This window comes from Zonotrichia albicollis, chromosome 11 (genome assembly GCF_047830755.1).
Source record: "Zonotrichia albicollis isolate bZonAlb1 chromosome 11, bZonAlb1.hap1, whole genome shotgun sequence".
Classification (NCBI taxonomy): Eukaryota; Metazoa; Chordata; class Aves; order Passeriformes; family Passerellidae; genus Zonotrichia; species Zonotrichia albicollis.
In genome coordinates, this window is record NC_133829.1 from 18,134,115 (window position 1) to 18,161,890 (window position 27,776).

Here is a 27,776-nt window from a genome sequence, read left to right on the forward strand (position 1 = left end):
CAGATAATTTCAGGTTATTTATTTTCATTTTATTTTTATTCCTATTTTTCTACTATCTTCCTTATATTGGTTATTTAATTCAGATTATTTATACTAATTTTACTTATGTTTAGTTTATTTCTGTTCAGATAATTTTTTTTCAAGGTACTTATATTCAGATTATTGATTTTTATTTATTCCTCTTTGGGTTATTAACATTCAGCTGGTCCCCCCAGTCCCCCATCCAAGGGGACCCAAGTCATTGGCACAGGGACTCTGGCTGCAAAACTCTCTTTATTCCGAGTACAAAACGGGGGACACGAGCGGGAGACCCCGGAACGCAGGGACGAGGGTCTGTCACCGCGTGTCACCCGGGCTGGGGTCACCCCTGTGCACGGTCACCCCTGGCCTGGGGTCAACCTGAGGCTGTCCCAGTCTGGGGTCACCCCCAGGTGTCACCACCCTTGGCTGTTGTCACCCTGGCTGGTGTCACGCCAGGTTGGACAATCCCCGGCTTGGTGTCCCCGAGCTGCCCCCTGGGTGGCAGTGGCTCCTCATGGTGCCAAGGTGCCTCTGCCTGGGTTCCTCCAGCATTTGGGACACCGTGGACACGGACCCAGTGAGGTGGTGGCAGTGCCCTGGGCACGCACTTGGGGACATCCCCAGGGAAGCTGCTCCCACCTCCCAGCTGTGGCAGCATTCCACAGTCCTGGGCATTGCCCCGGAGATGGGGCCGTGGGCACCTTCAGAGCCCAGGCTGAGGAGCCCCAGGCTGGGGGTGACAGGGTGCCAGCACAGGGTGACAAACAAGCCAGGTGACAGCGGGAAGGGGGGTCAGTTCTTGAACATGTCACACAGCAGCTTCTCCATGGGGGTGTTGCCGATGGTGCGGCGGAAGAAGAGCAGCTCCACGCGCTCCGAGGAGATGAAGCGCAGCGCTGGCAGGAGCAGCAGCAGCTTCCCAAACCTGGGGATGGAGCGGTGGCCGTGGGTGGGTGTCCCACCCTGGTGGCACCCTGAGGAGGTGGGGACAGCGGTACCTGACGGGCTGCCCGGGGTAGTGGGAACGGTTGTGCTGGCCCAGCATCACCTGTGACTGGTCCTGCAGGTTCTCCACCTGCTCAGGGTCCTTCAGGCCACGGGTCTCTGCGGGGACAAGGGGGTGACAGGCTGGGGAGGGACACGGGGATGGCCAGTGGTGGCTGCCGGGGGTGGCCTCACCTGGTTTGAAGAGCACCACGGCCTTCATGCAGGCAAATTCCGTGGGGTCAACAGCCAAGGCCTTGAAGCGGCCGAGGGTCTCCTGCAGCGCCCGCACGTCCAGGGTGGCCGGCAGCAGCTTCCCAGGGCCCGGCTCGGGGACAGCCAGGAGCGGGCAGCTCTCCAAGGGCATGGACCACTGGATGGCACACAGCAGGAACAGCTCACTCCATGCTTCCTCCAGCAGGATCACCTGGGGACAGCGGGGGGAAGCCCAAAACCCCTGTCACCCCCAAAGCCTCCAGGACCTGTAGCCACCACAGCTGGTCAGGCTGACGAGCACCTGCAGGGGAACCCTAGGAATGTTGTGGACATGCTCCAACTGGCTGCTACATTTTTTGGGGTTCCTGTTGCCCCATAGGCAAATCCCCAATTCCTCATGGAGGTTGCCAACCCCACCTGGTCACGGAAGGGCAGGTTGGAGAAGACGGGCAGGTTCTTGGCCCATTTCACGGCCATGAAGAGGAGCCGTGCTGAGGTCTCGTAGATGTTTTCGGGGCTGGCTGCCGGGTACGGCGCCACCTGGTACTCGCCAGCCGCCCGCTCCGGCTCGCTGCCCGTCACATCCACCGTCTCATCAGCTGCAGGGGTGGGAGAGGACACCGGTTGTCACCACACCGTGGGGACAGCCACCCCCCGCCCACCCCCTCTGCACTGGCAGCCACCCACCGTCCTCGGGCTCCAGCTTGGCGCAGGTCTCGGCCGTCATCAGGCTGGCCATGAAGCGATGGTTGGTGGGCGGTGTGGGCGCTCGGGGACCCGGGGTGACAGTGGCACCAGGACCACGAGGAGCCGCACAGGTTGAGGGGGGAACCTCACATGTGGTGGCCACGTGCTCAGGGGGCAGCTCAGCATCCAGCTGGATGCTGTCCAGCTGGACCTGGGCTGTGCTGCGGGGCTGGCGCTCGTTCTGCACAGCTGGGCACACAAGGTGGCATCAGCACCGGCCACCCCGTTGTCCCCACTGCTGTTTGTCACTGTGTGTCCCTCCCATCTTACCATCCTTGTTCATGCCAGCCTGCAGGCACTTCTTGAGCCGGCAGGCCTGGCACTGGTTGCGGTGAGCCTTGTCCACTGGGCACAGCCCCGTCCCTGCCTGGCACCTATGGGGAGAGGTGGCTGCAGCCCCTGAGGTGGCCCCTGTCCCCGAGGAGCGTCCTCCCCCATAGGTACCATGTCTCACCCCATGGGTTCCCTCCACCCACCAAGTGCCCACAACCATGGGTGCCCTGTCCCCAGGAGGTGCCGTGTCCCCGGTGGGTGCCCTGTCCCAGTGAATGCTCTGCCTTGATGGGTGTTTTGGCCCATCAGGGGGCTCTGGACACCCTCTCCACAGGTGCCTCTCCCCCTGCACGCCTGTCCCCTGAGTGGTTTGAAGTCCCCCTGGGTCTCTGCCCCACCCATTGTCCATATCCTGAGACCCCTGGCCTGCTGAGTGACCATCCCAGGGTACCCGACCCCACTGGGGGCCTGCCCCAAGCTCCCTGTCCTGCTGGGTGTCCATCTGCAGTGTCCCTGTCCCTTCCCTGCTGGGTGCCCCATCCCAATGGGTTCCTGCTCTGCTGGGTGTCCCTACCCTGCTGGGTGCCCGCTCCCCCCACTCCTGCCCCACTGTGTCCAACCCCTGCATCCCTGGGTGTCAATTCCTGGGGTCCCTGCCCTGTGGGGTGTCCTTTCCTCTATGGTGTCTGTCCATGGGGCCCTGGTTCTCGTCCCTGCCCCTCTGGCTGCCCCTCTGCCCCCCATTCCCTGCCCTGGGGACCCCTGTTCCCACCTGTAGATGAGCTTCCTGCGGACGCTGCGCTTGAAGAAGCCGCTGCAGCCGTTGCAGGCGTAGATGCCGTAGTGCTTCCCACTGCTGGTGTCCCCACACACCTTGCACAGCAGCACCGGGCTCAGCTCCTTCCCGGGGGCCGGGCTCAGCCCTGCAGGAGGGGAACTGTCACATCTGGGTTGACTCTGGGCATCCCAATGTCCCTCGTCCCACCCGCAGCCCCTGCTGCCTCCCAGCATCCTGGAGATGGGGTGGCTCCTGTCTGCTGGTTCAGCCCAGGGACATGGATGGGGACACCTCAGGGACTCCACGCAGGGGTCACCATCTTCCCACAGCCCAGCGATGCAGGATGGGCTCTCAGAGGAATTTTGAAAATTAAAAAAGGGATGAAATTGTGTTCTTAGGGATGGGGACACCAGGCATCCCAGAGAAGGGCTGCAATCAGGGATGGGAGGAGTCCTGGAGAAGGGACAGCTCTGGGGACACGGGACACCCCAGAGGAGAATCACAGCAGGGAACTGTGGGGATCCTGGTAAAGGCCAGGGACCAAGGGCATCCAGGTTTTTACAGGGGACCCTGGGAATCCTGGAGCACAGGCACAGCTGGGGACCTCAGGGATCCTGGAGAACAAACACAAGTGAGGATCATGGAGAGGGTCAGGGACTGCAGGCATCCTGGCCTAGGGAAGGACCATGATGGGAACTCAGCATCTTGCAGAAGGATGGCAGCTGAAGAGCCCAAACATCCCACTGGACCATGATGGGAACCCTGGGCATCCAGGATAAGGACCATGAGCAGAAGCCCAGCCATTCAGGAAAAGGTTGGCAATGGAGAACCCAAATATCCCAAACAACTATGATGGGGACACTGGGTGTCTTGGAGATGAGCCATAACAGGGACCCCCAGATATCTCAGAGAAGGACCACGATGGGGACCAAAGGCATCCAGAAGAAGGCCTTGATGATCCCAGGCATCTCAGATAAAAACTGCAATGGAGGACCCCAAGGTGATTGACCACTATGGGGATTCCAAGTATCCCAGAGGATATTGCAGAGGACCCCCAGCATCTCGGGGAGCGAGCACAGTGGGGGCCCGGCCACCCCAGAGAAAATCCCCAGGTGTCCCCCCGAGTCAGAGCCGCCTCTTACCCGTGGGGCTCTCATCCAGCCCGGCGCTCACCACCGACCCCGCCGGGGACGCAGCCATCCCGGCCTGTCCCTGTCCGTCTGTCCGTCCCTGTGGATCCCCGCGGAGGCTCCGGCCAGGCGCTGGGGGCTCGGGCAGCTCTGCGGCCAGAGGGGCTCCTGCCTTGCTCTCTTCAAGGCGGCTTAGCGGCGGGCGCTGTGTAAGCAGCCGCCTCTTTGTCACCCTCTTAATCTTTAGTGTCTGCGCGGGGCGGGGGGGATCAATCAGCCACGCGATGAAGAATTAAAAAGGTGCTGAGCCCCAGCCCTGTAACCCTAAACCCCGCGACACCCAAGCCACCCCCCCGCGCGCCGCCGTGGAGGTGTCACCCTGTGTCACTGCCACCCCCAGCACTGCGGGGCCGAGATTGCGGCGCAGGAGGGCGATGGGGCCGGGGCTGGGGACCCCCCGTGGGCGTCGTTCTCCCCTCGGGACCCACCAGGGCCTGTAAGCGCATAAGCCCTTCACTAAGGCGGTTAGAGGGGAATAACGAAAAGTGGTAATTAAGGGGGGTAATTTCCCTGCCCCCAAGTAATTAATTACCGGCCCTGATGGCGAGGGCAGGGGGGATGCTCGGTAGGATCCCCGCTGGGCCTCAGCATCCCCTCCCGGGGCCGGGGCTCTCCACGGATGTTGGGGCTGCTGACACGGCACAGGGTGGGGGCCAGGTGGCCCCGGGGTTATGCAACCACCGCTAAACCCTCGCGGTGACAGGGCAGCACAATTTGGGATTTGTGGGCTTTAGCCGCTAAACCCCCCCGCCCCGCTCAGGGGGGTGGCGGGTGCCACCGTCACGGGCCCGGCCTGTCCCCAGCCATGGGCCAGGCTGAGGACAGGGGGTCCCGGCCTCTGTGCCCCTTCCAGAGGGGCTCAGGGTGTTGGTGTCCTGAAGGTGTCCCAGGGGACAGGCCCTGGCAGCAGTGACTCCAGTGGATCCAGGGGCTGGGGATCACCCCTGCAGCATCCTCCACTGATGCGGCTCCATCCCCCTGCCCGCAGCGTTCCTGCATCCCCTGCCTGTGGCATGGCTCCATCCCCCTGCCTGTGGCATGGCTCCATCCCCCTGCCTACAGCCTACTTCCATCCCTTTTGCCTGAAGCGTTTCTCCATCCTAACACTCTTAACACAGTGACTCACTCTACCAACCTTGCCTGCACCATGGTTCCATGTTCCCACGTGCAGGGACATTCCATCACCCTTCCTGACTACATGGCTCCATCATCCTTCCTGCCTGCACCATGACCTCATCCCTGCCTGAACCATGACCCCATCCCTGCCTGCACCATCCCTGCTCCATCCCTGCCTGCACCACAGCTCCATCCCTGCCTGTACCACGGCTCCATGTCCCTTCCAGCCCCCTCCCAGCCTGGGACCCCCCATTTCCCCTGGGTGCCCTGTCCCACCCACAGCCCCATGCTGACCCAGATCTCTGACCGCCGCCATCTGCGGCAGGGGCCGCCTCCTCCTCCCGCGGCAGAATTATGACGCTGGGCTAATGCAGAAGGAGCAAGCTGTCACCTCCCTGCCCGGCCCCTGGGTGCCTCCACACCTCTCACCCAAGGGTGCAACACTCCTGTGGCTGCAGGAGCCCCGGCATCCCGGGTGCCAGCCCGTCCGTGGGGACACAGACAGCCAGCACCAGGGACAGCGGGGAGGGCCAGCATGGCGGTGCAGCTGAGTTAGGCTAATTTACCATCCCCTCCTTGCCGTTGGGTAAAAGCCAGCTCTGGAGCAGGGATTTGGGAGGGGGATTAGCTGGGCCAACCATCTGCTGCCAGCCAATCATCAGCACCCCCAGGAAAGCCAATAATTACAAAAATATGGTTTCCCACCCCGTTTCTCCATTGCACCCTGATGGGTGCTGTCCCTGTGGTGGAATCCCCGTGGAGCAGCACCCTGTCCTCTTCCCAGGGATGAGGGCTCCATGGGCACCCAACTGGGCCCTGCTGGGAGCCCAGCCCAGCCCAGCCTGTTTGGGTGAGACACGAGCAGGCCTGGAGGGGCTCTGGGTGTGGGTGGGGGTGAAGGAGCAAACGTTAAAGCCCGAGGCGGGGTCGTGACTCGGCTCGGTCACAGATGCTGGGGCAGATGCCACAGGATTACCCAGCCTAAAACCTTGGGATCTGCCCCCCTTCCCCCCAGCAGGCAGAGAGCGTTTAATTACTAATTTACTAATTACCTAAAGATGCTGGCGATGGGCTTGAGAGCTGCGGTCAGGAGCAGCCCCAGGGCTGCAGCCACCCTAATCCCACTGGCTGTGGGGAGCTGGTGGATGCACCCTGGCCAGGGACACTGAGTGACCCAGGGAAGCACCACTGTCCTGGCAGTCCTGCTCTGCTGGTGACGGCATGGAGTGGTGGGGAATGGGACAGGACAGTGGGGACAAGGAGGAGACAATGGGGACAAGGAGGATGTGATGGGAACCAGGAGGAGATATTGGGGATCAAGGGATGACAGTGGGGACCAGGAGGGGATGATGGAGACCAAGAGGAGCCAATGGGGGAGGAGGGGAGATGATGGGGACCAAGAGGTGACAACAAGGATCAGGAGGGTGTGAGGGGAACAAGAAGGAGGTGATGAGGACGTGTCTCTGACAAATGGGAAGAGCAGGAGGTGAGAGCAGTGACCAGGAAGGGATGATGGAGACCGGGACATGGCAATAGGGACCATGCGAGGATGATGGGGACCAGGAAGGTGTGACAGAGATCATGAGGGAGCAGTGGGATGCAATAGGGTGATGGAGATCATGAGGGGATGGTAAGGACTGAGATGGGATGATGGGGACGGGGAGGATGGCAATGAGAAGGGTGTGATGGGTACATGTGGGCAAGACAAGAGACCAGGAGAGGATGGCGGAGATCAGAAGGGGACAAGACCAACAAAAAATGACATGAAGTTCCAGGAGGGTGGCTGTGGGACCAGAGGAAGGGGGTTAATGTGGACCTGGGAAGGGTTAATGTGGCCGCCAGCACTGAGCTGGGCTCAGGCCAGGCTCGAGTTTCACCTGTAATTAGCTCTTGTTTATTGGAGGCTCCTTGATAAATGATTCTTTGGAGGCTGCCCGATGACAGAGGGTGACAGTCACCCACCTGAGCCCTGCTAAAGCCTTCACTGACCCCTGGCACCAGGATTAAACTTTAATGTGACTCTGGAGCTGACCCCGGGCATGCGCCATTCTGGGGTGACAGGGCTGGGGACAGGCTGGTGGCCATCCCTGGGACATGGGGCTGGGCACAGGCTGATGGCCTCACTGGGCCAGAGGGTTTTGGCACCAAGAGGTGATTTGTCATAAGCCTAGTGGTCAGTGGTTACCAAGGCATTGTGGCCACAGGGCTGTTTCCTGCCTCCTTTGGGGTCACCCAAGAAGTTTGTGGATGAAATGTCACACCAGGTTGGGTTTGCCCCTTGGGACTGGCCCTCCAGGATGGGCACGGTGCCACGGTGCAGCCGGTCGGGGCACATTCCCAGAGCCGTGTGCCACTGCCAGGAGCCACCGCGGTGCTGGGGGCGGGCCGAGCTCCTGCCCCTGCCCCGCAGGCACCTTCGGAGCAGCGGCAGCTCGGGAGGCACCGAGGGGACCCTGGAGGTGACCAAGGTGAGGCAGCAGGGCACAGACCGAGCCCTGAGGCTGCAGCCTGGGTGACGTGTCACCACAACTGCGGGGACAGAGCAGACCCCCAGGTATGGGGCACCTGTCCCCAGCTCCAGCACACGGTGTTTTCTCCTTGCAGATGAATCTCCTCGCCCAGGTAAAGGGGGAGCCGGCAGGAAGGACACCTGCAGCCAGGTGATCCCACCCTCTGCCATGGTACCAGGGCCCTGGACCCCACAGCTGGGACCTGCCTGGTGCTGGCTGTGGGCTGGGGGAGCAGGCTGTGGCCTGGGGGGCTGGGCTGGGCTGTGCTGGCAGAGATGGGGGCGGCAGGGGACGGGGGTCAGAAGGGGACAGGGGTCAGAAGGGGACGGGTCCCGTCTTGCCCTGCCCTCTCTCCCCACAGGTGAGCTCCCTCCTTCAGGCCCTGCAAGCCCCGGACTGGCTGTTCCTCCAGCCCTGGCACTGGCTGGGCTCCTGGGTACGCAGGTTTGGGTGCTGGCATGAGAATCCCAGCCAGGTGCTCGGGCAGGGGGTGAGCCATGACATGGGTGCCACTGGGGCTGATGCAAGGTGTTTGTCCCTCCAGGTGAGCAGCTCCAGGCAGGTAAGTGCTGGCATTGCCCCTGTGCCCTGCACTGCCATCTCACCCCTGGCACAGCTGAGCCAAGTCCTGCCCACCCCGCCTTTTCCTCGGCACCCATGGGTGCCTCAGCACCTGGAGGAGGCAGCCCCTTCCCAAAGGGTTTCCCTGCATGGAGACCTGAGACCCAAGCTGTGCTTAAGGCACCAGTGGTGTGGGATGAGCCAGCAGGTCAGTGACACTGCTGGTGTCCCCAGGGCACCGGTGGCCCTGAAACACAGCTGGGTCCCCAGGCAGTGGCCGGGGCAGTGACCACGGCAGGGTTCTTCCTCTGCGAGGGACTGCTGGGACAACACTTCCACGTCGTCCCCAACGGGGTGGCTGAGCCCCAGCCTGGGGACCTCTTCCTCTTCCCGCTGGCCTCGGGGGGCCCTGGCTGGTGGGGCGCCCACGCTGGCATCTACTGCGGGGACGGGGAGATCATCCACCTGGAAGGTGAGCCCCGGGAGCTGGCATGGCACGGGACATCTCCATGGAAGGGACACGGGGTACAGAGCCCGCTTTGCCCCGCAGGCAGCTCAGGGGTGTCCCCATCGGGCGTGGTGGCCAAGCACGGCAAGCAGCACCTGCTGCGGACGCGGGGCCGGGCGCGGGTGCTGCGCAGGAAGGGCGCGCTGGACGTGGCCGCGCTGCAGCGCCGGGTGCGCGCGGCTATGGAGCAGCCCCTGGACTACGACGCCGTCTCCTGCAACTGCATCCACTTCGCCCTCGCCCTCCTGGGGCTGGGCCACCTGGCTGGTGCCATGGTGGGTGCCGCCCGCAGATCAGGTGTCACCAACCTGGGGTACTTTGGCATCTGCTCCAGCCAAGGGTCACCAAACCTCTTCTGCTTTCCCAGGTGTCCCCAGCGCTGCAGTGATGGAGGTGATGGTGTGTCACAGACATATTTTATGAAAAATCCTTTTGCCAGGATCATTTCTCTTGAGAAGCTGAGAAGCTTCAGCGTCTCTGTGTTTTGCTGCTTTGGAATGTGATTTGGAGAATTGTTTAGCCAGCATGTGAAATTGCTTTCACTTGATGACCAATGACAGCCACCTGTGTCAAGGCTGTGAGCAGTCACAAGATTTTATTATCATTCCTTTTCATTCCTTGCTGGCCTTCTGATGAAATCCTTTCTTCTATTCTTTTAGTATAGTTTTAATATATCATTTTCTTTTAATATAATATACACCATAAAATAATAAATGAGCCTTCTGAAACATGGATTCAAGATTCTCATTTCTTCCCTCGTCCTGGGACCCCTGTGAACACCACCACAATGTGGAATATGTGGGGCTGGAGCATCCTCCCCTGGGCACCAGAACTGCACCAGTGGTTTGCCAATCCTCCTGTGTGGCAATGAACAGTTGCATGGAAACCCTGTGCCAAGCCTGTTTGATTTGTTGTTTTCTCACTTTTCCCAGAAGCTGCTGTCAAGGGATGTCCCACCTTGATACCCCTTGAAGGGAGAGGCTGCTCTTTGCTGCCCATGGCCTCCTGAGACAATCATCTGCCTCTTCCACTGCTGGCATTTAATTCTGAGCGTAAAAATGAATATTCCGTGGGCTGCTGGGTTGGAAATGGGCCAAAAGGCTGCATCAGGTGTACCCCAGGGATCAGCTCTGTGCCCGTATATCTAGTATATCATTCCTATCATGTTATTGATAATAATATTAAGTATAAACTGGAATATTTATAAGAATAATATAAATTAATACCACACCTAATATATATAATAATTTAGATATCATACATCACATATACTACCATGTGGAATATAGACCATAAAATATTAAATTTTATAATATAGTGGATAATACATAATACAATATGTAATATGTACTGCATTAAATACTATATAATAGAATTCATATAATCTGCAATATAATATAGCATATAGCATAACACATAGCATATATAACATATTGCATACATTATATAATATATAAACTGTAGAATGTAGAAAGGTTTATGGATTATCTATAACATAGCATGTTATAGATATGCCATTGAATATGGCAAATATATAGCATTGCATACTTAATGAAATCTGTAATATATTGTAATGTAATGTAATAAATAACATGCAATATATTGTATACAGTATGCAGCATGTAATAGAGTGTACAAATTATATGCAATGTGTAAATAAATGTATATTATGTATACTGCACGCAGTATTTAATATAAAATGTAATACGGTAGGATTTAATAATACATATTATTACAGCCGAACACATAACATTCTTTACTATAATGTAATCTATTTTAAATACATCTAATTATAACCATACACAATCACGCCTATTGCAATAATGATAGATTTTGGTGGTTCTGGATGGGTATGTGTGCGGCTGTGAGCCCGTGGCTGTCACTCTGTCACAGCCGTGTCCCCAGCATTGCTCTGCTGAGCTCCCCCGTGTCCCGCTCCCAGACCCGCGCAGGTGCGGGGCCGCAGGGACCCCTCCGGGGCATCCGGGCTCCCCTCGGGCCGCGGTTCCCGGTGCGGCGGGGTCGGTGCGGCCGGGCTGTCCCGGGGGCCGGGCCCGTCCCCGCCCGCGCTGACATCAGTTCCCTCCCGCGTCCCCCCCGCATCCCGCATCCCGCATCCCGCCCGCCGCCATGGCCGCCAGCCCGGCCTACGGCGAGGAGAAGGGCGGCTCCTCCAGCCTGGGCGAGCCCGAGTACGGCCACGACCCCGCCAGCGGCGGCATCTTCTCCTCCGACTACAAGAGGTGGGGACAATGCGGGCGCTGGGGACAAGGGCGAGGCGGCTCGGGCGGCCGCCGCTGAGGCCTTCGCCGCCGGGCTCGGCGGGATGTGGGACCCGAGCCGGGCTGCAGCGGCCCCCGACGTGGAGACGGGGACAGGGACGGGGATGAGGATGGTGATGGGGGTGTGGATAGGGAGAAGGATGAGGATGGGGACAGGGATGGGGCAGGGAATGCGGTCACGCCGCCGCCACCGTCATTGCAGGTTGCAAAGGCCGGAGAGGGTGGGAACACCGCGGGTTTTGGAGATGGTGAGGCTGGGGGAGATGTGCGGGGATGCCCCCTGAACCTCCCACCCTCGGGCTGGGGCATCCCGGGCACGGTGTTCCCCCCACGGGATCTGCCGGCTCCTGTGGCTCTCCTGAGCTGACACCCCCCCACCGCATCGAGGGAGGGATGTTGGGAATGTCACCCTGCCGTGGGACAGGCTCCTGCGGCGGGCAGGGGTGAAGAGGAACGGGGGCTGTGCTCCTGGAGCTGCAGGAATGTCTCTTGGCCCTCCTGACCATGTCAGTGCTCCCCGCTCTGGCACTGTCCCCCCCTCCCTGCTGCCCCAGCAGGAAAGCACTGAATCACTGTCTGACAGCATCACGCTCTCTACCCCGGCTGTGTTCCCCAGCCCAGCAGGGCCCCCCATCCCTCCCCCTCTGGTGGTGTCCCCCCATGTGACAGTGTCCCTCCCGTCCTGATTCCCTGACAGTGTCCCCCATCCCGACCTTTTGGCAATGTCCCCCGTTTGGGAGTGTCTCCTCTCTCCCTGTACTCCTCCCTAATGCTGCAGAGTGTCCCCCATTCTGGATGTGTCCCTGATCTGTGATCTGCTGGCAGTGTCCCCATCTCAGTGGGTCTCCCCTTCCCTGAACCCCTGGCAGTGTCCCCTTCCCCCTGATACTCTGCAGTATGACAGTGTCCTGCCAGTCCTGAGCCCCTGGCACTGTCCCCCACTCTGGATGTGCCCTCCATCCATGACCTTTTCCAGCAGTATCCCCATCTCATGGTGTCTCCCCCTTTCCTGATCCCTTAGTAGTGTCCCTTTCAGTGTGACACTCCCTACCCCTGGCTGTGCTGGCTGTGTCCCCCAGTATGACAATTTCCCCCAGCCCTGATCCACTGGCAGTGTCCTCCAGTCTGGCAGTGCCCTCTATCCATGACCCACTGGCAGTGTCCCCCAGTTTGTCCAAGTCTCCCCCCTCCTTGGCAATGTCTTCCAGCCTGGAAATCCTCCCCTGCTCCCACGTCTGCCAGTGTCCCCTGACCCCCACTGGCAGTGTCCCCCACTCTGGAGGCATCCCCCAGCCCTGACACCCTGGCTGTGTCTCCCCATCTGTCCAGGTTACCACAGTGATCTGCCATGAGTGCCTCCCACTCTGGCAGTGCCAACTCCCTCATTGCAGTGTCCCTTTACCCCGACCTCCTGGCAGTGTCCCTCACACCCACAGTGTCCCCCACACCCATAGTGTCACTATAATCTGCATGCTGCTCTTTGCCAGAGCCACACCAGGTCTGTCACCAGTCCTGTGAGACATCTATGGCATCCATGGCACATGGGACATGACAAATGACCCAGTGTGACCCCACCTTCCAGGTCGGACACCCACAGGTGCCCCATCATGCCACCCTACCACCCAGGGACAGTGTCCCACCATGATGTGCATTCCCTGCCCAGGACTGAGCCACTCAGCACTGGGGAAGGAGCTCCCTGCAGTGTCCCCAGGTCCCAGCTGCAGGTCAGATGTCACTTTTGATGTGACATCCCAAGCTGGCCTCACCCACTGGGAGCTGCGTCCTGATCCAGGCTGCAACCCAACCCCAACCACGGCATCAGGTTTCAGCCCACTGTGCTGGGCAGAGAAGCGGGGCCACAGCCCTGTCACCATCCCCAGGGCCACTGCCGCCTGTCACAGCCATGATGTCCCTGCCGCCAGTGCAGAAGCTGCTGCGGCAGCTGCCGGTGGGGCCGGCTGGCTGGCCGAAAACACCAGAGGGTGCTGGTGCGGCCGAGGAGGTGACAAGCCCGGTGCTGGCCCCCGAGGCTGGACAAGCCGCCTGCTACAGCGCCCTGCGAGCCGATGAGCTGCGGCCACTCGCCGGCACCAAGCCCGCAGGGGACACTGGCACAGGGCCACCGCCGCGGTAAGACTCCCCCAGGGAGCGCCCCCAGGACCCTCTGGTGATGGTGGCTCTGGACGAGCATCGTCCCATGGGTGTCACCCTCAGATGCAGCCTTGCAGGTGCCCCCAGTTTAGGGGGTGACCAGCGTCCCTTAGAAAAGAGGACAGTGGTAACAACTTTACTAAAGGCTGGTGGCATTTTCCCAGTCCAGGGAGGGGACTAGGGTAGAACTTTGCATCGGGGTGTGCTGGCACATCCATGCCACTGGGTCCATGAGGGACAAGGGATACCCAGCCAAGCCAGAATGGAGCTGGTGATGGGCACCTGTGGTTTAGGGTGACAACCACAGCCAGGATGGGACAGGGTTCTTGTCCCAGTGCCTGAGATGAGGATGGCACTGGGTGCTAGCACCATGCCAGTCCCTCCGGTTCCTCTTTCACCTTGCTGTAACCCAACTCCTGTCCCCATAAATATTTCATGATGAAGGCTTGGATTGCCAGCCTGATGGAAGGCTGGAAGCAGAAAAAAAGAGACTAAAAACAGGTAAAAATGTGAAAATGGTATTTTTTTTCCTCCTGGTGTGGTTCAGGCATGATGACCTCAAGGAGATGCTCGACAGCAACAAGGATTCACTCAAGCTGGAGGCCATGAAGAGGATTGTGGCGGTGGGTGTTGTTGTCACTGGTGGGGACACTGCTGGTGCCAAGCTGTCTCACGCTGTACCAGCCCCTGCAGTGCCAGCTGCCCAGCGTCACACCACTTCTTTTCCCCCTAGATGATTGCCCGTGGTAAAAACGCCTCCGATCTCTTCCCAGCTGTGGTGAAAAACGTTGCCTGCAAGAACATTGAGGTGAGGAAGATCTTGGGTGGCCCTGGCAGCATCCCAAGGTCTGGTACTTTCCCTGTTTTTGGGGATTGACTGGAGTTTGGGGGCTCTGAGGTGCACCTTCACCCTGCAGGTGAAGAAGCTGGTGTACGTGTACCTGGTGCGCTACGCAGAGGAGCAGCAGGATCTGGCCCTGCTCTCCATCTCCACCTTCCAGCGAGGACTCAAGGTGGGCTGCTCTGAGGGCCCAGGGGAGGTCTGGAGGAGCACTGAGCCTCCCACAGCTGCACTGCAGCCCCCCATATGTCCCCCCAGGACCCCAACCAGCTGATCCGTGCCAGCGCCCTGCGGGTCCTGTCCAGCATCCGCGTGCCCATCATCGTGCCCATCATGATGCTGGCCATCAAGGAGGCCGCCTCGGACATGTCCCCGTACGTGCGCAAGACAGCCGCCCACGCCATCCCCAAGCTGTACAGGTAACAGGAGGGAATCAGCTGCTGAATGTAAAGTACACCAATTGTTGTGATAAAGCAGCCAAGACTCAGTTTCTTCATGCAGAAGAGCCAATTCTTTAGTCACAAAGCTGATATTTGTAGGAAATATCAGAAGGCACTGTGTTAGATCTAATTGGCTAACGATATACTGACACTCAGTTTATGAGTCAGTAAATGGCTAGGGTGTACATCTGTCAAATCTCTCCATTTTTGGTTAGTTTACATATTTTGTTCACTGGTTCCCATGGGAGAGATTTCTTGTTTATTACACGTGCAAACGGTTTTCTTACTAGAATAGTTTGTTATGCTAACTGCTTTCACTCTTGTGATTTTTTCACATGGGAAGTTACAAGCTAACTGCTAGCTTAGCCAGAGTAATAGGGCCTAAATCATATTTTATAAGGCCTTTCTTTATAATATCTTTACCTGTATGCAACATCAATAAGGGTCTTGGCTGCTTGGTACAGGCAAGGATGGGGAGGAGTTTGGTCCAGCATTACCTGCCCTGCTTCTCCCTCACAGCCTCGACTCAGACCAGAAGGACCAGCTCATCGAAGTGATCGAGAAGCTGCTGGCTGACAAAACCACAGTGAGCAGGATTCTGTGTCTCCCCCACCTCTAAATCTGGGAACATCACTGGCCTTGTGCCCTCATGGGGATGGAGGTGTTCCCACCAAATTGGTGTCATCTTGGGGATGGCATCCTCATGGGATGCCATTGTCCTCACTGATCCAGCATCCATGAAGGGTTGCAGCCATCTCCCAAGCCAACATCTTTGTGGGGATGTCACTGTCCCTAGCAAGACAGAATCCTCATAAGAATGCCACTGTCCCCACTGATCCAGCATCCTCACAGGAATGCAGATATTCCCACAAAATTATTGTCCTTGTGTGGATGAAGCCATCCCTGGAGAGCTGGCATCCTTGTGGGAGTGCTGTTGTCCCTACTGCGCCAACAGCCTCATGGGAATTCACCAACTCCACTGAGCTGGCATCCCTACAAGGAAGGGCTGCCCACCAAACCAGCGCCCTTATGGAGATGCCACCATCTCCACCAAACCAACATCTTGTTGATGATCCCACCACTCCAGGAAGTCACCCCAAGCTTTTCTTCTGCAGCTGGTGGCTGGCAGCGTGGTGATGGCATTCGAGGAGGTTTGCCCAGAGCGCATAGACCTCATCCACAAGAACTACCGCAAGCTCTGCAACCTGCTCATCGATGTGGAGGAGTGGGGGCAGGTGGTCATCATCAACATGCTGACCCGCTACGCCCGCACCCAGTTCCTCAGCCCCAACCAGAATGTGAGTTCAGAATGCCCTGGGAGCCTTGGGATGTCCTGGGAGCCCCTGGGGAGGTGGAGTGAAGGGGGAGTGTTCTTGGGAATGAAAAGGGTCCCACCTGCCAGCAGGAGTCCTTGCTGGAGGAGAACACTGAGAAGGCTTTCTATGGCTCTGAGGAGGAGGACGCCAAGGATGCCAAGGCAGAGGCAGCGTCGCTGGCCAAGCGCAAGCCCTACGTCATGGACCCCGACCACCGCCTCCTCCTGCGCAACACCAAGCCCCTGCTGCAGAGCCGCAACGCCGCAGTGAGACCCTCACTCCACCCTGTTCCTCCCCCAGGGCCACTGGTGGTGTCCATCTGCCTGGGCTTATGATGTCCCCACAGGCTAGGACTCACTGGGATGCTTGAGGGACACCCAGAAATGGGTGTCCTCAGGGTCAGGCTACTTCCAAGTGCTGAGAGTGGGACTGGGGGACATGGCCATTCCTCAGGGTGTCCCCCATTCCCACCATGTGACACTTGGGTGTGTGTCCATAGGTGGTGATGGCCGTGGCACAGCTCTACTTCCACCTGGCACCCAAGGCAGAGGTTGGAGTCATTGCCAAGGCGCTGGTACGGCTCCTGCGGAGTCACAGGTCTGTGGCACTTTGGTTGTGGTGGTGTCCTACCCCTCCACCCCAGTTGTTGGAACCCATGGGGAACTCCAAGACCCTTTTTGAGAGACCCCCAAAAAGCCCATCCCTTAAGGGACATCAGGTTGGGGGCCTTTTTGGGCTGGTCCAGTCCAGACATGGAGTGACAGCATCTTGGTGGCACCAGGCTGGTGGTGGGTCCTGGCCCATATTCACAGGGACTTGCTGAGGGTGCTTGGCCCTTGCCCCAGTGATCATGTCCCCTCTTTGTCCCCACAGTGAGGTGCAGTATGTCGTGCTACAGAATGTGGCCACCATGTCCATCAAGCGGCGGGTGAGTCTCCGACTTGGTGTGGGAGGAGTTGGCCGTGTTGACCCAGAGATGACACTAATGTCTCTGGCTGTACATGCAGGGGATGTTTGAGCCCTATCTGAAAAGTTTCTACATCCGCTCAACGGACCCCACACAGATTAAGATCCTCAAGGTGAGCTGGAAACACCTGTCAGGAGTGGGTTTGGGGCTTCATGGAGCCCTTTCTTTGGGTCAGCTGTCCTCATGCCCTGGGGACAGGAGGACATCAAGTGCCCTGTCACCATGCCCCTGTGCTGCTCATCTCTTCCTCATTTCCACAGCTGGAGGTCCTCACCAACCTGGCAAATGAGACCAACATCTCCACCATCCTGAGAGAGTTCCAGGTATGCCATGGCCATACTGAGGCTGCCACCCTGGCATGGCTCTTGGTGCCAAACCACCACCATGGAGGGGGCAGAGGAGAGCCCCTGCAGGAAGAGTGAGCTGAGGCCATACCCAACCCCACCAGCGGTTCCAAAGGGCCCCAGTATGTGACCACTGCCAGGGGGGATGACCAGCACTGGCACATGGGTGACATGTCATGTGTGTCCTTCATGTGCAGACCTACATCCGCAGCATGGACAAGGACTTTGTGGCGGCCACCATCCAAGCCATCGGGCGCTGTGCCACCAACATCGGGAAGGTGCGGGACACCTGCCTCAATGGCCTGGTCCAGCTGCTCTCCAACAGGGATGGTGAGTACACACAGCAGGGGTGAAATGGGAGCTCCATCGCTCTCAGGGCAGGACTCAACTGAGGCTGGGGCTCTGCCCACAGAGCTGGTGGTGGCCGAATCCGTGGTGGTCATCAAAAAGCTGCTGCAGATGCAGCCGGCCCAGCACAGCGAGATCATCAAGCACATGGCCAAGCTCACTGACAACATCCAGGTTGGTTGGGGTGCTGCTGACCCACAGGAGCAGGGGATGGCAGCAGTGCCACATGTCTGGGGGCATTTCACAGGTGCCAATGGCGCGGGCCAGCATCTTGTGGCTCATTGGGGAGTACTGCGAGCACGTGCCCAAGATCGCACCTGATGTGCTGCGCAAGATGGCCAAGTCCTTCACCAACGAGGAGGACATTGTCAAGCTGCAGGTCATCAATCTGGCAGCTAAGCTCTACCTGACCAACTCCAAGCAGGTACCGGGGATGTGATCCTAGGGTGGGCCTCAGTTTCCCTGCCAGGGAGGGAGAGGCCAGCCCTGAGCATGTTCTCTGCTGCAGAGCAAGCTGCTGACCCAGTACGTCCTCAACTTGGCCAAGTACGACCAGAATTATGACATCCGTGACCGGGCTCGCTTCATCCGCCAGCTCATCGTGCCCACTGAGAAGAGCGGGGCCCTCAATAAATACGCCAAGAAGCTCTTCCTGGCCCAAAAACCGGCTCCCATCTTGGAGTCTTCTTTCAAAGGTACCCATCCCTGGTCACAGGGCACTGGGACATGGGGCACAAGCTGTCACCACAATGCTGTATGGCTCTCCCTGAGCTGCTCCCTCCTTTCACCTCGTTGTAGATCGGGACCATTTCCAACTGGGCTCCCTGTCCCATCTGCTCAACGCTAAGGCTGTGGGCTACCAGGAGCTGCCTGACTGGCCAGACGAGGCCCCTGATCCCTCTGTGAGGAATGTGGAGGTGCGTGGAGCACCTTGGGTGCATGGGGGAGGAGGGACCAAGGTGGGGACACTGACTGAAGGTCTTGGAAGAGCCCCAGAAGGTGCCTAGGTACTGCTCACCTGCCCCTGTTCCCTCTCTAGTGCTCACACATCCGATTGGGGATGGGGGGACAAGGGTGGGTGTTTGGATCCCCCAGTCATGGGGATGGCCCTGCTCCATCAACCCTGTGCCAGCAGGTTCCTGAGTGGACCAAGTGCACCAGCCGGGAGAAGAGGAAGGAGAAAGTGGAGAAGCCTTTCTATTCTGACTCAGAAGGCGAGTCAGGGCCCACGGAGTCGGCAGACAGTGGTGAGGACCTGAGGGCATGAGATATTGGGCAGTGGTCACTGTGGCCATCAGGCAGGTGCCACAATGGTGGGGCATTGGACAGGGGACATGACAGTGGGGACACCCCATCATGGGAGGGACATGGCAGGAGATGTAGAAGGAGGCAGTGGTGGGCAGTGGGACTATCCAGGAATGCAGTGGGAGGATGCAGTGGCAAGGCAGCAGCAGGTGTGGGGTTGCAGTGGGAGGATGGAGGATGTAGTGGGATGAAATGGGAGATGGAGGAATGTGGGGGGACACAGCAGCAGGGCTGAGCTGTGCCCCCACAGAGCCCGAGTCCGGCAGCGAAGAGAACGGCAGCAGCAGCAGCTCTGGCAGCTCCAGCTCTGGCAGCGAGGAGGAAGATGAGGAAGAGGAGGACGACGACAGCGGGGAGCAGTCAGAGGACAAGGAGGAGGAGGAGGAGGAGAAGAGGCCAAAGAGGAAGGACAAGGAAGGTTCCCATAAGGCAGTCTTGGGGACTGCAGGCAGGTATGCCCTGGGAAGGCAGGGGGATAGTCCCAGCGAAACCCCCACACCAACCCCCTGAGCTGGGCTCTCCCTGCAGCCCCAGTGAGGAAGAGGAGGAGGAGGAAGGGGCAAAGAAGGCCAAGAAGAAGGCCCCTCAGGGGAGGAAAGGCCGTGCTGAAACCTCATCAGAGGCCAGCACCTCCGAGAGCAGCTCCTCTGGCTCCGACTCGGGCTCCGAGGCAGAAGCCAAGCAGAGGAAGGCGGTGAGGGCTGGGATGGGCTGGGATGGGGGCTGCACAGGGATACCTAGACCCCCTATTGAACTCCCATCTCTGCCCCACTGCAGCCCCCCAGCAGCAAGGCCAGCTCCAAGGAGATCTCCCTGCTTGACCTGGATGACTGTGAGTGGCTGCCTGGAATACGCGAATGGCCGTGGTGGTGGTGCTGGGGAAACTGAGGCATGAGCATTCACCCCAGTGCCATCAGGACTCCATGGGTCCTTTGGGAGCTGCAAAGCTGGGACAAGAACAGGTGTGGTGAGGGGTCCTTGTCCCCAGAAGATGGCTGTGGGACAGGCGGCTGTGCCTATTGGATTGTCCCCGTGTGGCTGTGCACAGGGACAGCCTACAGGGTTGTGTCTGCACCAATGGAGCTGTGCCACTGTGCTGTCCTTGTGTGGCTCTCCCCATGGGACTGTGCCACCAGGGCTGACCCCACATGGCTGTCCCCATGGGGCTATCCCCATAAGGCTGTGCCCATGGAGTTGTCCCCATGGCACTATGCCACCATTCTGTCCTCATATGGCTGTACCCATGTGGTTGTCCCCATGGAGCTGTGGCATTGGGCCTGTCCCCATGCTATTGTCCCCATGGAGCTGAGCCACTAGAACTGTCCCCGTGTGGGTGTCCCCATGGGGCTATGCTCACAGCCATGGGGCTGTGAGCTCTGTTAACTCTTTCCTCCCCCATCCCCACCTTGCAGTCACTCCCCCTCCTCCCCAGCCCATCCCCTCCAGCAGCATCATCTCCACCAGCCTTGTGACTGACCTGGAGGGCCTCACTCTCACCGACACCTCCCTGACACCCACCGTAAGTGTCCCCCATGCCCTGGGGAGGTCCCAGGCCTCCTGCTGTCACCCGTGGGGGCTCCTGGGCCCTCTGCCAGCTGCAGGGGTTGCAGGGAGCCCTAAGCAGCCCGTGCTGTCCCCTGGTGCAGCTGCTGAGCCCGGCATTCAGCGCGGTGAAGACCTACGAGCTGCTGCACCGCATGGCGGGCGAGGGGCTGGCGGTGGAGTACTGCTTCAGCCGCCGGCCCTTCCCCAGCGACCCCCACATGGTGGCCGTGCAGATCCAGATCTCCAACAACACCGACACCGAGGTGAAGAACCTGCGGGTCAATGAACCCAAGCCACTGTCCGGCATGAGGATACAGGAGTTCCCTGAGATCGGTATGGCATGGCACGGCATGGCCGTGACGCCGCGGGGGAGTGGGGACAGGGGTTGGGTGGGAATGTGGGATGTAGTGGCAGCCCTGTGGTTCCAGAGCACCTGGCGCCAGGGGACACAGCCACCGTGGTGATGGGCATCGACTTCTGTGACTCCACCCAGGCGGCAAACTTCCAGCTGTGGTGAGCATCTGGCATTGGGCAGGGCAGGATGGGTGTCCCCAGGGATTCAGGGCATCAGGTGCTCCAGAGATGGGGAAAGTGGGATAGGTATCAACATCCCTCCATATAGCAAGGGACAGGAGACAGCAGAAGCAGGGCATGAGGGGATGGAGGACAGCAGGACAGGCAGCAGAGTCCTTCCAGGGAAGAGGAGATGGTCAGATGGCCATGGGATGGGTGGGGGACAGCAGGAAATGCACAGGCCTCCCTGCAAGGGGACACAGAGGCAGCAGCAGCTCCAGGTCCAGCCTGACAGGTTCCCCCCATTCCTGAGCCCTTTTGTGCCACAGTTTCCGCGGTCACCCCTGCCCAGGGCAGGGATAGGAAGCAGGACATGGAGAGGGGACATAATCTGAGCACATGCCCCTCTGACCCGCCTGTCTCCCCAGCACCCACACGCGCCAGTTCTACGTCTCCATCCAGCCACCCGTGGGGGAGCTCATGGCCCCTGTCTTCATGAGCGAGAACGAGTTCAAGAAGGAGCAGGGTGAGTGGGGCCAGGGATGGGGACAGAGTGCTGCATGGGCACCCACCACTGACACTCACCCCCAATTTTGTCCCCTCTGCCGCCCTCGCTGTGGCCCTAGAGCACCTGGCACGGCCGGGTGAGGGTAAGTGGCTGCTCAGCTGGCCCCTAGACTAGCTCTGCTCCCCTCACCCTCCCCTGCACCCCCAGCCTGTGGGCTGGGGTGACCACTCTGGTGCCAGGGTGGCCTTGTTGGGTCTCCACAAAGTGTGAAGGGCCCATGTCACCCTGGTGCTCCCAGAACTGTGTCTGGTGAGTGACACCCTGTGTCTCCGTGCTTCTGGATCAGCACATCCCCACCCTGACCCCATGGATGGGGGCAGTGTTGAGTAGGGGGTGCTTGGTGCCCTGTAGCACCTGGCCCCATTGCTGCCACTGTCCAGAGGAGCCCATCCCCAGGGATGTGGCTGCTGCCACCAGGCAGGCACATAGGGATGAGCCCAGGAAGGGTTATGAAGGATTTTCCCATCTCTGCTGAATCCTGAACCAAGAGCAAGCAGAGCAGCCAGCTCAGGATGTCATGGGGAACCTGAACTTAGGGAGCTGGAGGGGCTTGCTTTGGGCATGTCAAAGCAGGGCCCAGCAGGGTGTGTGACCAGAGACAGGCAGGTGCCTCTGCTGCCTGCTCTAGGGAAGCTGATGGGCATGAGCGAGATCACAGAGAAGCTGACGCTGCCTGAGAAATGCCGAAGTGACCACACCATCGTCCAGCAAGTGACCTCAGCTGCCAACGTGGGCCGCGTGCCCTGCGGTGCCAGCAATGAGTACAGGTAGCTGCACCCCCACACCTGGGTCAGGCAGGCGCTGTCACCCCTCCGTTCCCACCTCAATCACAGTGGGGACACTCACGGCTTCCTTTAGGATGAGGATCCTACATGAATGTCCCTACCCAAATGGGACAGTGGCCGTGGGTGGCAGGCACCTGCCTGTCCCCACTGGAGCATCCCATGGGACCAGAGGGTGACAGGGGACAGGTTGCCTTGAAGCCCTGTGTTTACCACCCCACAGGTTTGCAGCCAAGACGGTGACAAGTGGGAGCCTGGTGCTCATCACCCTGGAGCGGCGGGAGGGCTCCACAGCCCAGCTGACCATCAACAGCGAGAAGATGGTCATCGGCACCATGCTGGTGAAGGACATCATCCAGGCCCTGACACAGTGACAGCTGGGCTCTGCCGCACCTATGGCCCTGCCCTCCCACCCCTTCTGCCCCGTGCTGCTCCCCAAAACACTCCCTTGCCCCTGTTTCTGCCAGGTTATTCCCTGCCCCAATCCCAAAAGGGGCGGCAGGCAGCGACCCTCAGGCCAGCTTTGCTGCTGGGCGGAAGGAGCAGGATGCAGCAGATGGGATGCAGGGAAGTGTCCTACTCAGAAGGGCAGAAGCAGTTCCAGCCCCCATGGAGCACTGTGTGGCCCCAGTCCCTCACTGTCATCTCCCGATGTAACCCTTATTTATTATGTCCAGGATCTCCCAATAAAGCTCTTCTCCAACCTGCTCCCTTTTCCTTCTCTGTTCTGTGGGCATATCAACCCTAAATTCCCCCCATGCCAGGCTCTGCCAGCCTCCCCGGGGCAGCCACAGGGGACAGCAGGGGACCAGCCATCCCTTAGGTGACTGGAAACATGCAGAGTGTCCCAGGGGTGGGTGGCTGCTGCGTCCTGGAGAAAACCTGGCACATGGTGTGGGAGTGAACCCCCCAGGGCAGGAGGTGCTCAGTCGGAGCACGGATCTGAGGAGTCTTGGGAGGGTTCCAGCTATTTATTCAAGGCAGAATTGCTCATGCTTCGACCGCAGAAATACCTGCTACGTCAGGGCTGGGTCTGTTCTGCAGTGTCACTGGAGGGATTCCTGGGGCCAGCTCGGGGAGGCGTTTCATCTCCAAACTGGGATTACAAAAAAAGAAGGAAATCTGACTCTTTATTAAGATCTCTCCTCCCAGCACGGGCTGGGTGGGATTTCAGTGAGCTCTGGCTCTCTCCATCCAAATCTGCAGCTCAGCGCAGAGTCAGGCCCGGCACCAGAGGCAGAGGATGAGCAAAGGACGTGCGGGAAGGTCTGAATCCCGAACCGCCTCCGCTGCCACAAAAAGGGTGAGGGGCTTTCTGCTTTTTCCGGGTAAGAGATGAAAAAAAAACCCTTTGTGTTTTCTGATGGGTGAGGAGTCCCTGGCTGGAGCAGCAGCAGCAACCACTGGGTGTCAAGTGCTTGTTCCACAGGGAAAAAGCCCATTCCCATAAGGACAGGGGCTGGAGCTATGCTGCCTCACAGAGAGCACAATGATGCCACCACCCTGTTTCCCTTAGGGAGGCTGATTTAACCCTTGGGCTCCTATCCCTTCATGGGCTCAGCGAGTGCCACAGCCTGTGTGTGGAAAGATGCCCTTGGAGACCTCACTTTAACCCCCTGGGGGTCCCATTCTCTCATGGGGGGCTCAGTGAACAGCCCAGCCTCTGTGTATGAGCTGCCAGCGCTGAGACATCCCTGGGAGGGAGTTTGCATTCAGGTATCACTGTGCCACCGCTCCATTCTCCTCAGGGGGACTGATTTAAGCCCTTGGGAGACTCATCGTCCCATGGGGAGCTCAGAGTGCTGAGCCTGTGTGTGGAGAGCTGCTGGAGCCAAAGGGGGTCTGGAAGGGCTAAAGCCAGACACCACAGCACTGCCACCACCCCATTTTCCTTGGGGAACCCATTTTAACCCCTTTGGGTCCCATTCCACTCAGAGTGGGCTCAGTGAACACCCAGCCTGTGTGTGGCAAGTGACTGGCACTGTGGGGGTTGTGAAGCTGAACCACAGCACTGCCACCATTCCAGTACCTCAGAGGAGCTGATTTAAGTCCTGAGGGACATGATTTTAGCCCTTGGGGATCCCATTCCCCACAGAGTGGGCTTAGCGAGCACCACAGCCCGTGTGTGGGAGCTGACAGTGCTGAGGTGTCCCTGTGAAGGCTCCAGATGGACACTGCAAGTGCCACCACCATGCCATTCCCCTTACAGGGGCTCATTTAACCCCTCTGGGGTCCCATTCCCTCATGGGATGCTCAGTGAGCACCACAGCCAATGAGAGGAGAGCTACTGGCACTGAGGTATCCCCTGGAGAGCTCCATCCAGGCACGACAGTGCCATCATCCCAAGGGCTTTTTTAACCCCTTGGGGGTCCCATCCCTTCACAGGGGTCACACTGAATGCCACAGCTCATCTGTAGGAGCTGCCAGCACTGAGGCTACCCTTGGGGAACCCCTCTTTTAGTCATGGGGTGTCCCATCCCCTCAGAGGGGACTCAGTGAGTGCCACAACCTGTGTGTGTGGAGAGATGCTGGTGCTGAGGTGTCCCTGGGGGGGCTTCAGGTGGGCACTGCCACCAACAACATTGCCTTCATGGGGGGGGTCATTTGAGAGCCCTTTGGGGGTCTCATCCATCAGAAGGAGCACCGTGAGTGCCACAGCCCATGCATGGAATGCTGCTGGCACTAAGGGTCCTCAGAAGGACTCCAGCCAGGCAGTGCCATCATTGCATTTCCTTTAGAGGGACTGATTTAAGCTCTTGGAGGTCCCATCCCCTCACGAGGGGCTCAGTGAGCATCACAGCCTGTGTGTGGGAGTTGGCAGCACTGAGGCTGCTCTTGGGGAACCCCATTCCCCTTGACAGGAAAGATGTGTGCTCATGTATCTAAAAACAATTCCATGGGTGAGGGGATGGGTATGAAAACCTTTGAAATGGTTCTTAATGTCTCTCCCAACTTCAAGCCGCAGGTTTGTTAGAGAAACCAGACAGTTTGGCTCCTGAAACAAACAAAGGGTCCCTACAAGCCTGAGTTTCTGATCTTTGGGAGGAAAAGGACTTGTTTAAAGGGGGAATATGTGGTAGGCGGTTTGGGAGAGGGCAACATGCGACCGGGGAGTTTAGGCTTAAAAGGAGGCTGTGCCCTCTGAAACCGAGAGAGAAAGAAAACCCCACAGATGTATGCCCCAGTGGACAGTCTCTCCCTTTATTCTAATAAAGTTGCAGGACTCTTCTGTCTCCTTTATGGACACTGGCTTTTCAGAATGTGATTTTCTGCACATCCTCACACAAGGGCATCCGGTGAACACGCAGCCTCTGTGCGGTGAGTGGCCCCAGAGGTGCTGAAGCAAAAGTCAGAACCGCTACCATCCCAGACCCCTCAGAGGGGCTGATTTAAGTCCTGGCCTTGGGGTCCTGCTCCCCTTAGAAGAACACAAGTGTTGCCAGTGCTGAGATGTCCCCAGGGGGCTCCAGCTGGGCAGTGACACCACCATCTTACTCCCTTTAGCGGAGCTAAGTTAACCCCTCAGGAGTCCTATTCCCTCATGAGGTGTTCAGTGGGCACCACAGCCCATGAGTGGAGAGCTTCTGGTACTGAGATGACCTGAGGGGCTACAGCTGGAAACCACAGTGCCACCATCACCCCATTGCACTCAGACAGGGCTGATTTAACTGCTCAGGGCTTCCATCCCCTCTGAGGGGGATCAGTGAGAACCACAGCCCATGTGTGAAGAAATGATGACACTAAGCCTGCCCTCGGGGCCCTCAATTTAACGCATAGGGGATTCCATTCCCCTCACGGCGGGGAGCACGGCGAGTGTCACATCCTGCAGGTGGCAGCTGCCAGGGCTGAGGTGCCCCTGGGAGGGTGGCTGAAGCCGGACAGCACAGTGCCGAGCTCAGAGGGGCTGACAGAATGCCTCGCGTGACGCCACGTTAACCCGCGGCTGCCCGCTCCCCTCACGGCGAGGCGGCTCCGTGGGGCTGTGGCGGGAACCGCCCGATGGCGGCGGGGCAGCCGCCACGCGGCCGCCGCGTGCTGCGCGCATGCGCAGCAGCCCCGCCCCTCAGCGGCACCCCCGCCCCTCCCTCCACGTCCACGCCCTCACCCCCCCGCCCCCGCCTCCGGCCCGGCCCGGTCCATAAAAGCCGCGGGCCGGTAGAGGGGCTGCGCCGTTCCCGGTGTCCTCGCTATTCTGTTGGCTCGTCTGTGCTGCGTTCCGGGGCCGCCCGTCCGTAGTGCTGCCCATGGCCTTCCCGCCGGTAAGTGCGAGCACGTGCCGCCTCGCGAGGCCGCCCCGCCACGTGGTTCCACGCGGTGGAGCTGCCGGGGGCGGCGTTCCCGCCCGTTCCACCTGCCTGAAGAGGGCAGCGGGACACCGAGCCCTCAGGGCGGCCCTGCAGGGAATCGCCCCGCTTGCCGGCGGAGCGCTGCCATGGGATCCCCGTTCCCTTCGGACTGGCCTCGCGGGGTCCCGGCTGCTGAGGTAGCCGCGGGGAACACGGGGTGTGGTGGAGCTCAGGGAACACAACTGACCCTGCCTTCAGGGAAACGCCGGACGAACCGCTGCCTAGCCTAGCAACCTGTGCTTCCACCCTTCCCGGGGCTTTAGGGGGATGAAGCTGAACTCGGGTGTGCATGGTGGGGCATATTTTGGCTGCAGTGGGCACTTGTGCTCATACAAGTGGTATTTTTGCCCACTTCTAAGCTGCTTTTTTGTTTTTTAAGTGTAAAAGGTGAGCAAAGGTGCTGTTTTATTTGTCAACTGTGTGCTGAAAGCTCCATGTAGTGTCTGGCTAGGGTGAGGGGTGATACAGGAGACTCGGTTCGTAACTCAGTATGGACAAAGGTGATTCTTCTGAGTGAGACAAGTCTGCTGAAAAACAAGTTCTTTTTTTTGCCCTTTGCTGTCCCCCAGCTGAAGCCAATTAACGCTCATTAGTGGTGCCTTTGTTACGGGCTAACAAGGTGTGCTGGCACCTGGAGTGCTGGTGAGGGACTTGGGGTACAGCTGGGCTCTGGGAAGAGCTCCAGGACCCCGTTACTTGGCTGCAGTTTGTCCCAACTGGAACAGTCTCCCAAAACCAATTAAAACCTTATTCAGCTTTGACAGTCTGCTGGAACAGGCAGCTGTGGGTATTGCTCATGTATGAAGCTTCTGGTGAGTGATGGCTTCAAAAAATAATAAAAAAAAATAGCTGCCCTGGTGGTGAAATGCCTTTTAAAAAAAGGGATTTTGGCAAAACTGGAGTTGTTCTGAAGGCAGTGCTCCCCTGTGAATTAAGACCAGTCTTAATTCAAACCAGGTGTGTTCAAGATGTCTCTGCTCACTGAACCCCAGGACAGCTGCTTGTCGTTAGCCTTGCTGATGGTGGGAGAGCTGGTGCAGCCTTGCCTAACACTTTTTGGGATGAGCTGGCTGGGGTGGGAGTGTGTGCCTGGTGGAAACAGTTACACCAATGTTGTGTTTTGC

The 27,776-nt window shown here is 58.9% G+C and overlaps 3 protein-coding genes across 6 annotated transcripts; 2 read left to right on the forward strand and 1 right to left on the reverse strand.

Annotated features, from left to right (window-relative positions):
• Nucleotides 1-700: 700 nt before the first annotated feature.
• Nucleotides 701-4,390, reverse strand: NR2E3 (nuclear receptor subfamily 2 group E member 3). Its single transcript, XM_074549671.1, has 7 exons — nucleotides 4,162-4,390; nucleotides 3,014-3,164; nucleotides 2,239-2,342; nucleotides 1,909-2,157; nucleotides 1,639-1,820; nucleotides 1,020-1,432; nucleotides 701-946 (listed from the first exon to the last, which is right to left on the reverse strand). Exons 1-7 carry the CDS (start codon nucleotides 4,217-4,219, stop codon nucleotides 814-816), a joined length of 1,290 nt encoding a protein of 429 aa, XP_074405772.1. The 5' UTR covers nucleotides 4,220-4,390; the 3' UTR covers nucleotides 701-813.
• Nucleotides 4,391-7,607: 3,217 nt separating this feature from the next.
• On the forward strand, nucleotides 7,608-9,593 carry LOC141730592 (uncharacterized). The gene is made up of 7 exons (XM_074549672.1): nucleotides 7,608-7,793; nucleotides 7,930-7,947; nucleotides 8,197-8,271; nucleotides 8,380-8,397; nucleotides 8,667-8,868; nucleotides 8,947-9,179; nucleotides 9,272-9,593. The coding sequence occupies exons 1-7, from the start codon at nucleotides 7,623-7,625 to the stop codon at nucleotides 9,290-9,292; spliced, it is 738 nt and encodes a 245-aa protein (XP_074405773.1). The 5' UTR covers nucleotides 7,608-7,622; the 3' UTR covers nucleotides 9,293-9,593.
• A 1,234-nt stretch (nucleotides 9,594-10,827) lies between these two features.
• On the forward strand, nucleotides 10,828-23,014 carry AP3B2 (adaptor related protein complex 3 subunit beta 2). 4 transcript variants are annotated; one of them, XM_074549673.1, is made up of 27 exons: nucleotides 10,830-11,147; nucleotides 13,885-13,960; nucleotides 14,071-14,145; nucleotides 14,255-14,350; nucleotides 14,437-14,597; nucleotides 15,138-15,204; nucleotides 15,734-15,916; nucleotides 16,006-16,200; nucleotides 16,434-16,531; nucleotides 16,808-16,862; nucleotides 16,942-17,013; nucleotides 17,162-17,224; nucleotides 17,443-17,575; nucleotides 17,658-17,767; nucleotides 17,841-18,017; nucleotides 18,102-18,288; nucleotides 18,392-18,510; nucleotides 18,729-18,840; nucleotides 19,149-19,350; nucleotides 19,427-19,592; nucleotides 19,676-19,730; nucleotides 20,311-20,417; nucleotides 20,545-20,776; nucleotides 20,872-20,956; nucleotides 21,385-21,482; nucleotides 22,153-22,291; nucleotides 22,530-23,014. In XM_074549673.1, the coding sequence occupies exons 1-27, from the start codon at nucleotides 11,035-11,037 to the stop codon at nucleotides 22,678-22,680; spliced, it is 3,327 nt and encodes a 1,108-aa protein (XP_074405774.1). In that variant the 5' UTR covers nucleotides 10,830-11,034; the 3' UTR covers nucleotides 22,681-23,014. The 4 variants fall into 4 exon arrangements, with proteins under 4 accessions (XP_074405778.1, XP_074405774.1, XP_074405775.1 ...); XM_074549674.1 differs by having other exon boundaries at nucleotides 16,021-16,200; XM_074549676.1 differs by having other exon boundaries at nucleotides 10,831-11,147; nucleotides 16,024-16,200.
• Nucleotides 23,015-27,776: the final 4,762 nt, after the last annotated feature.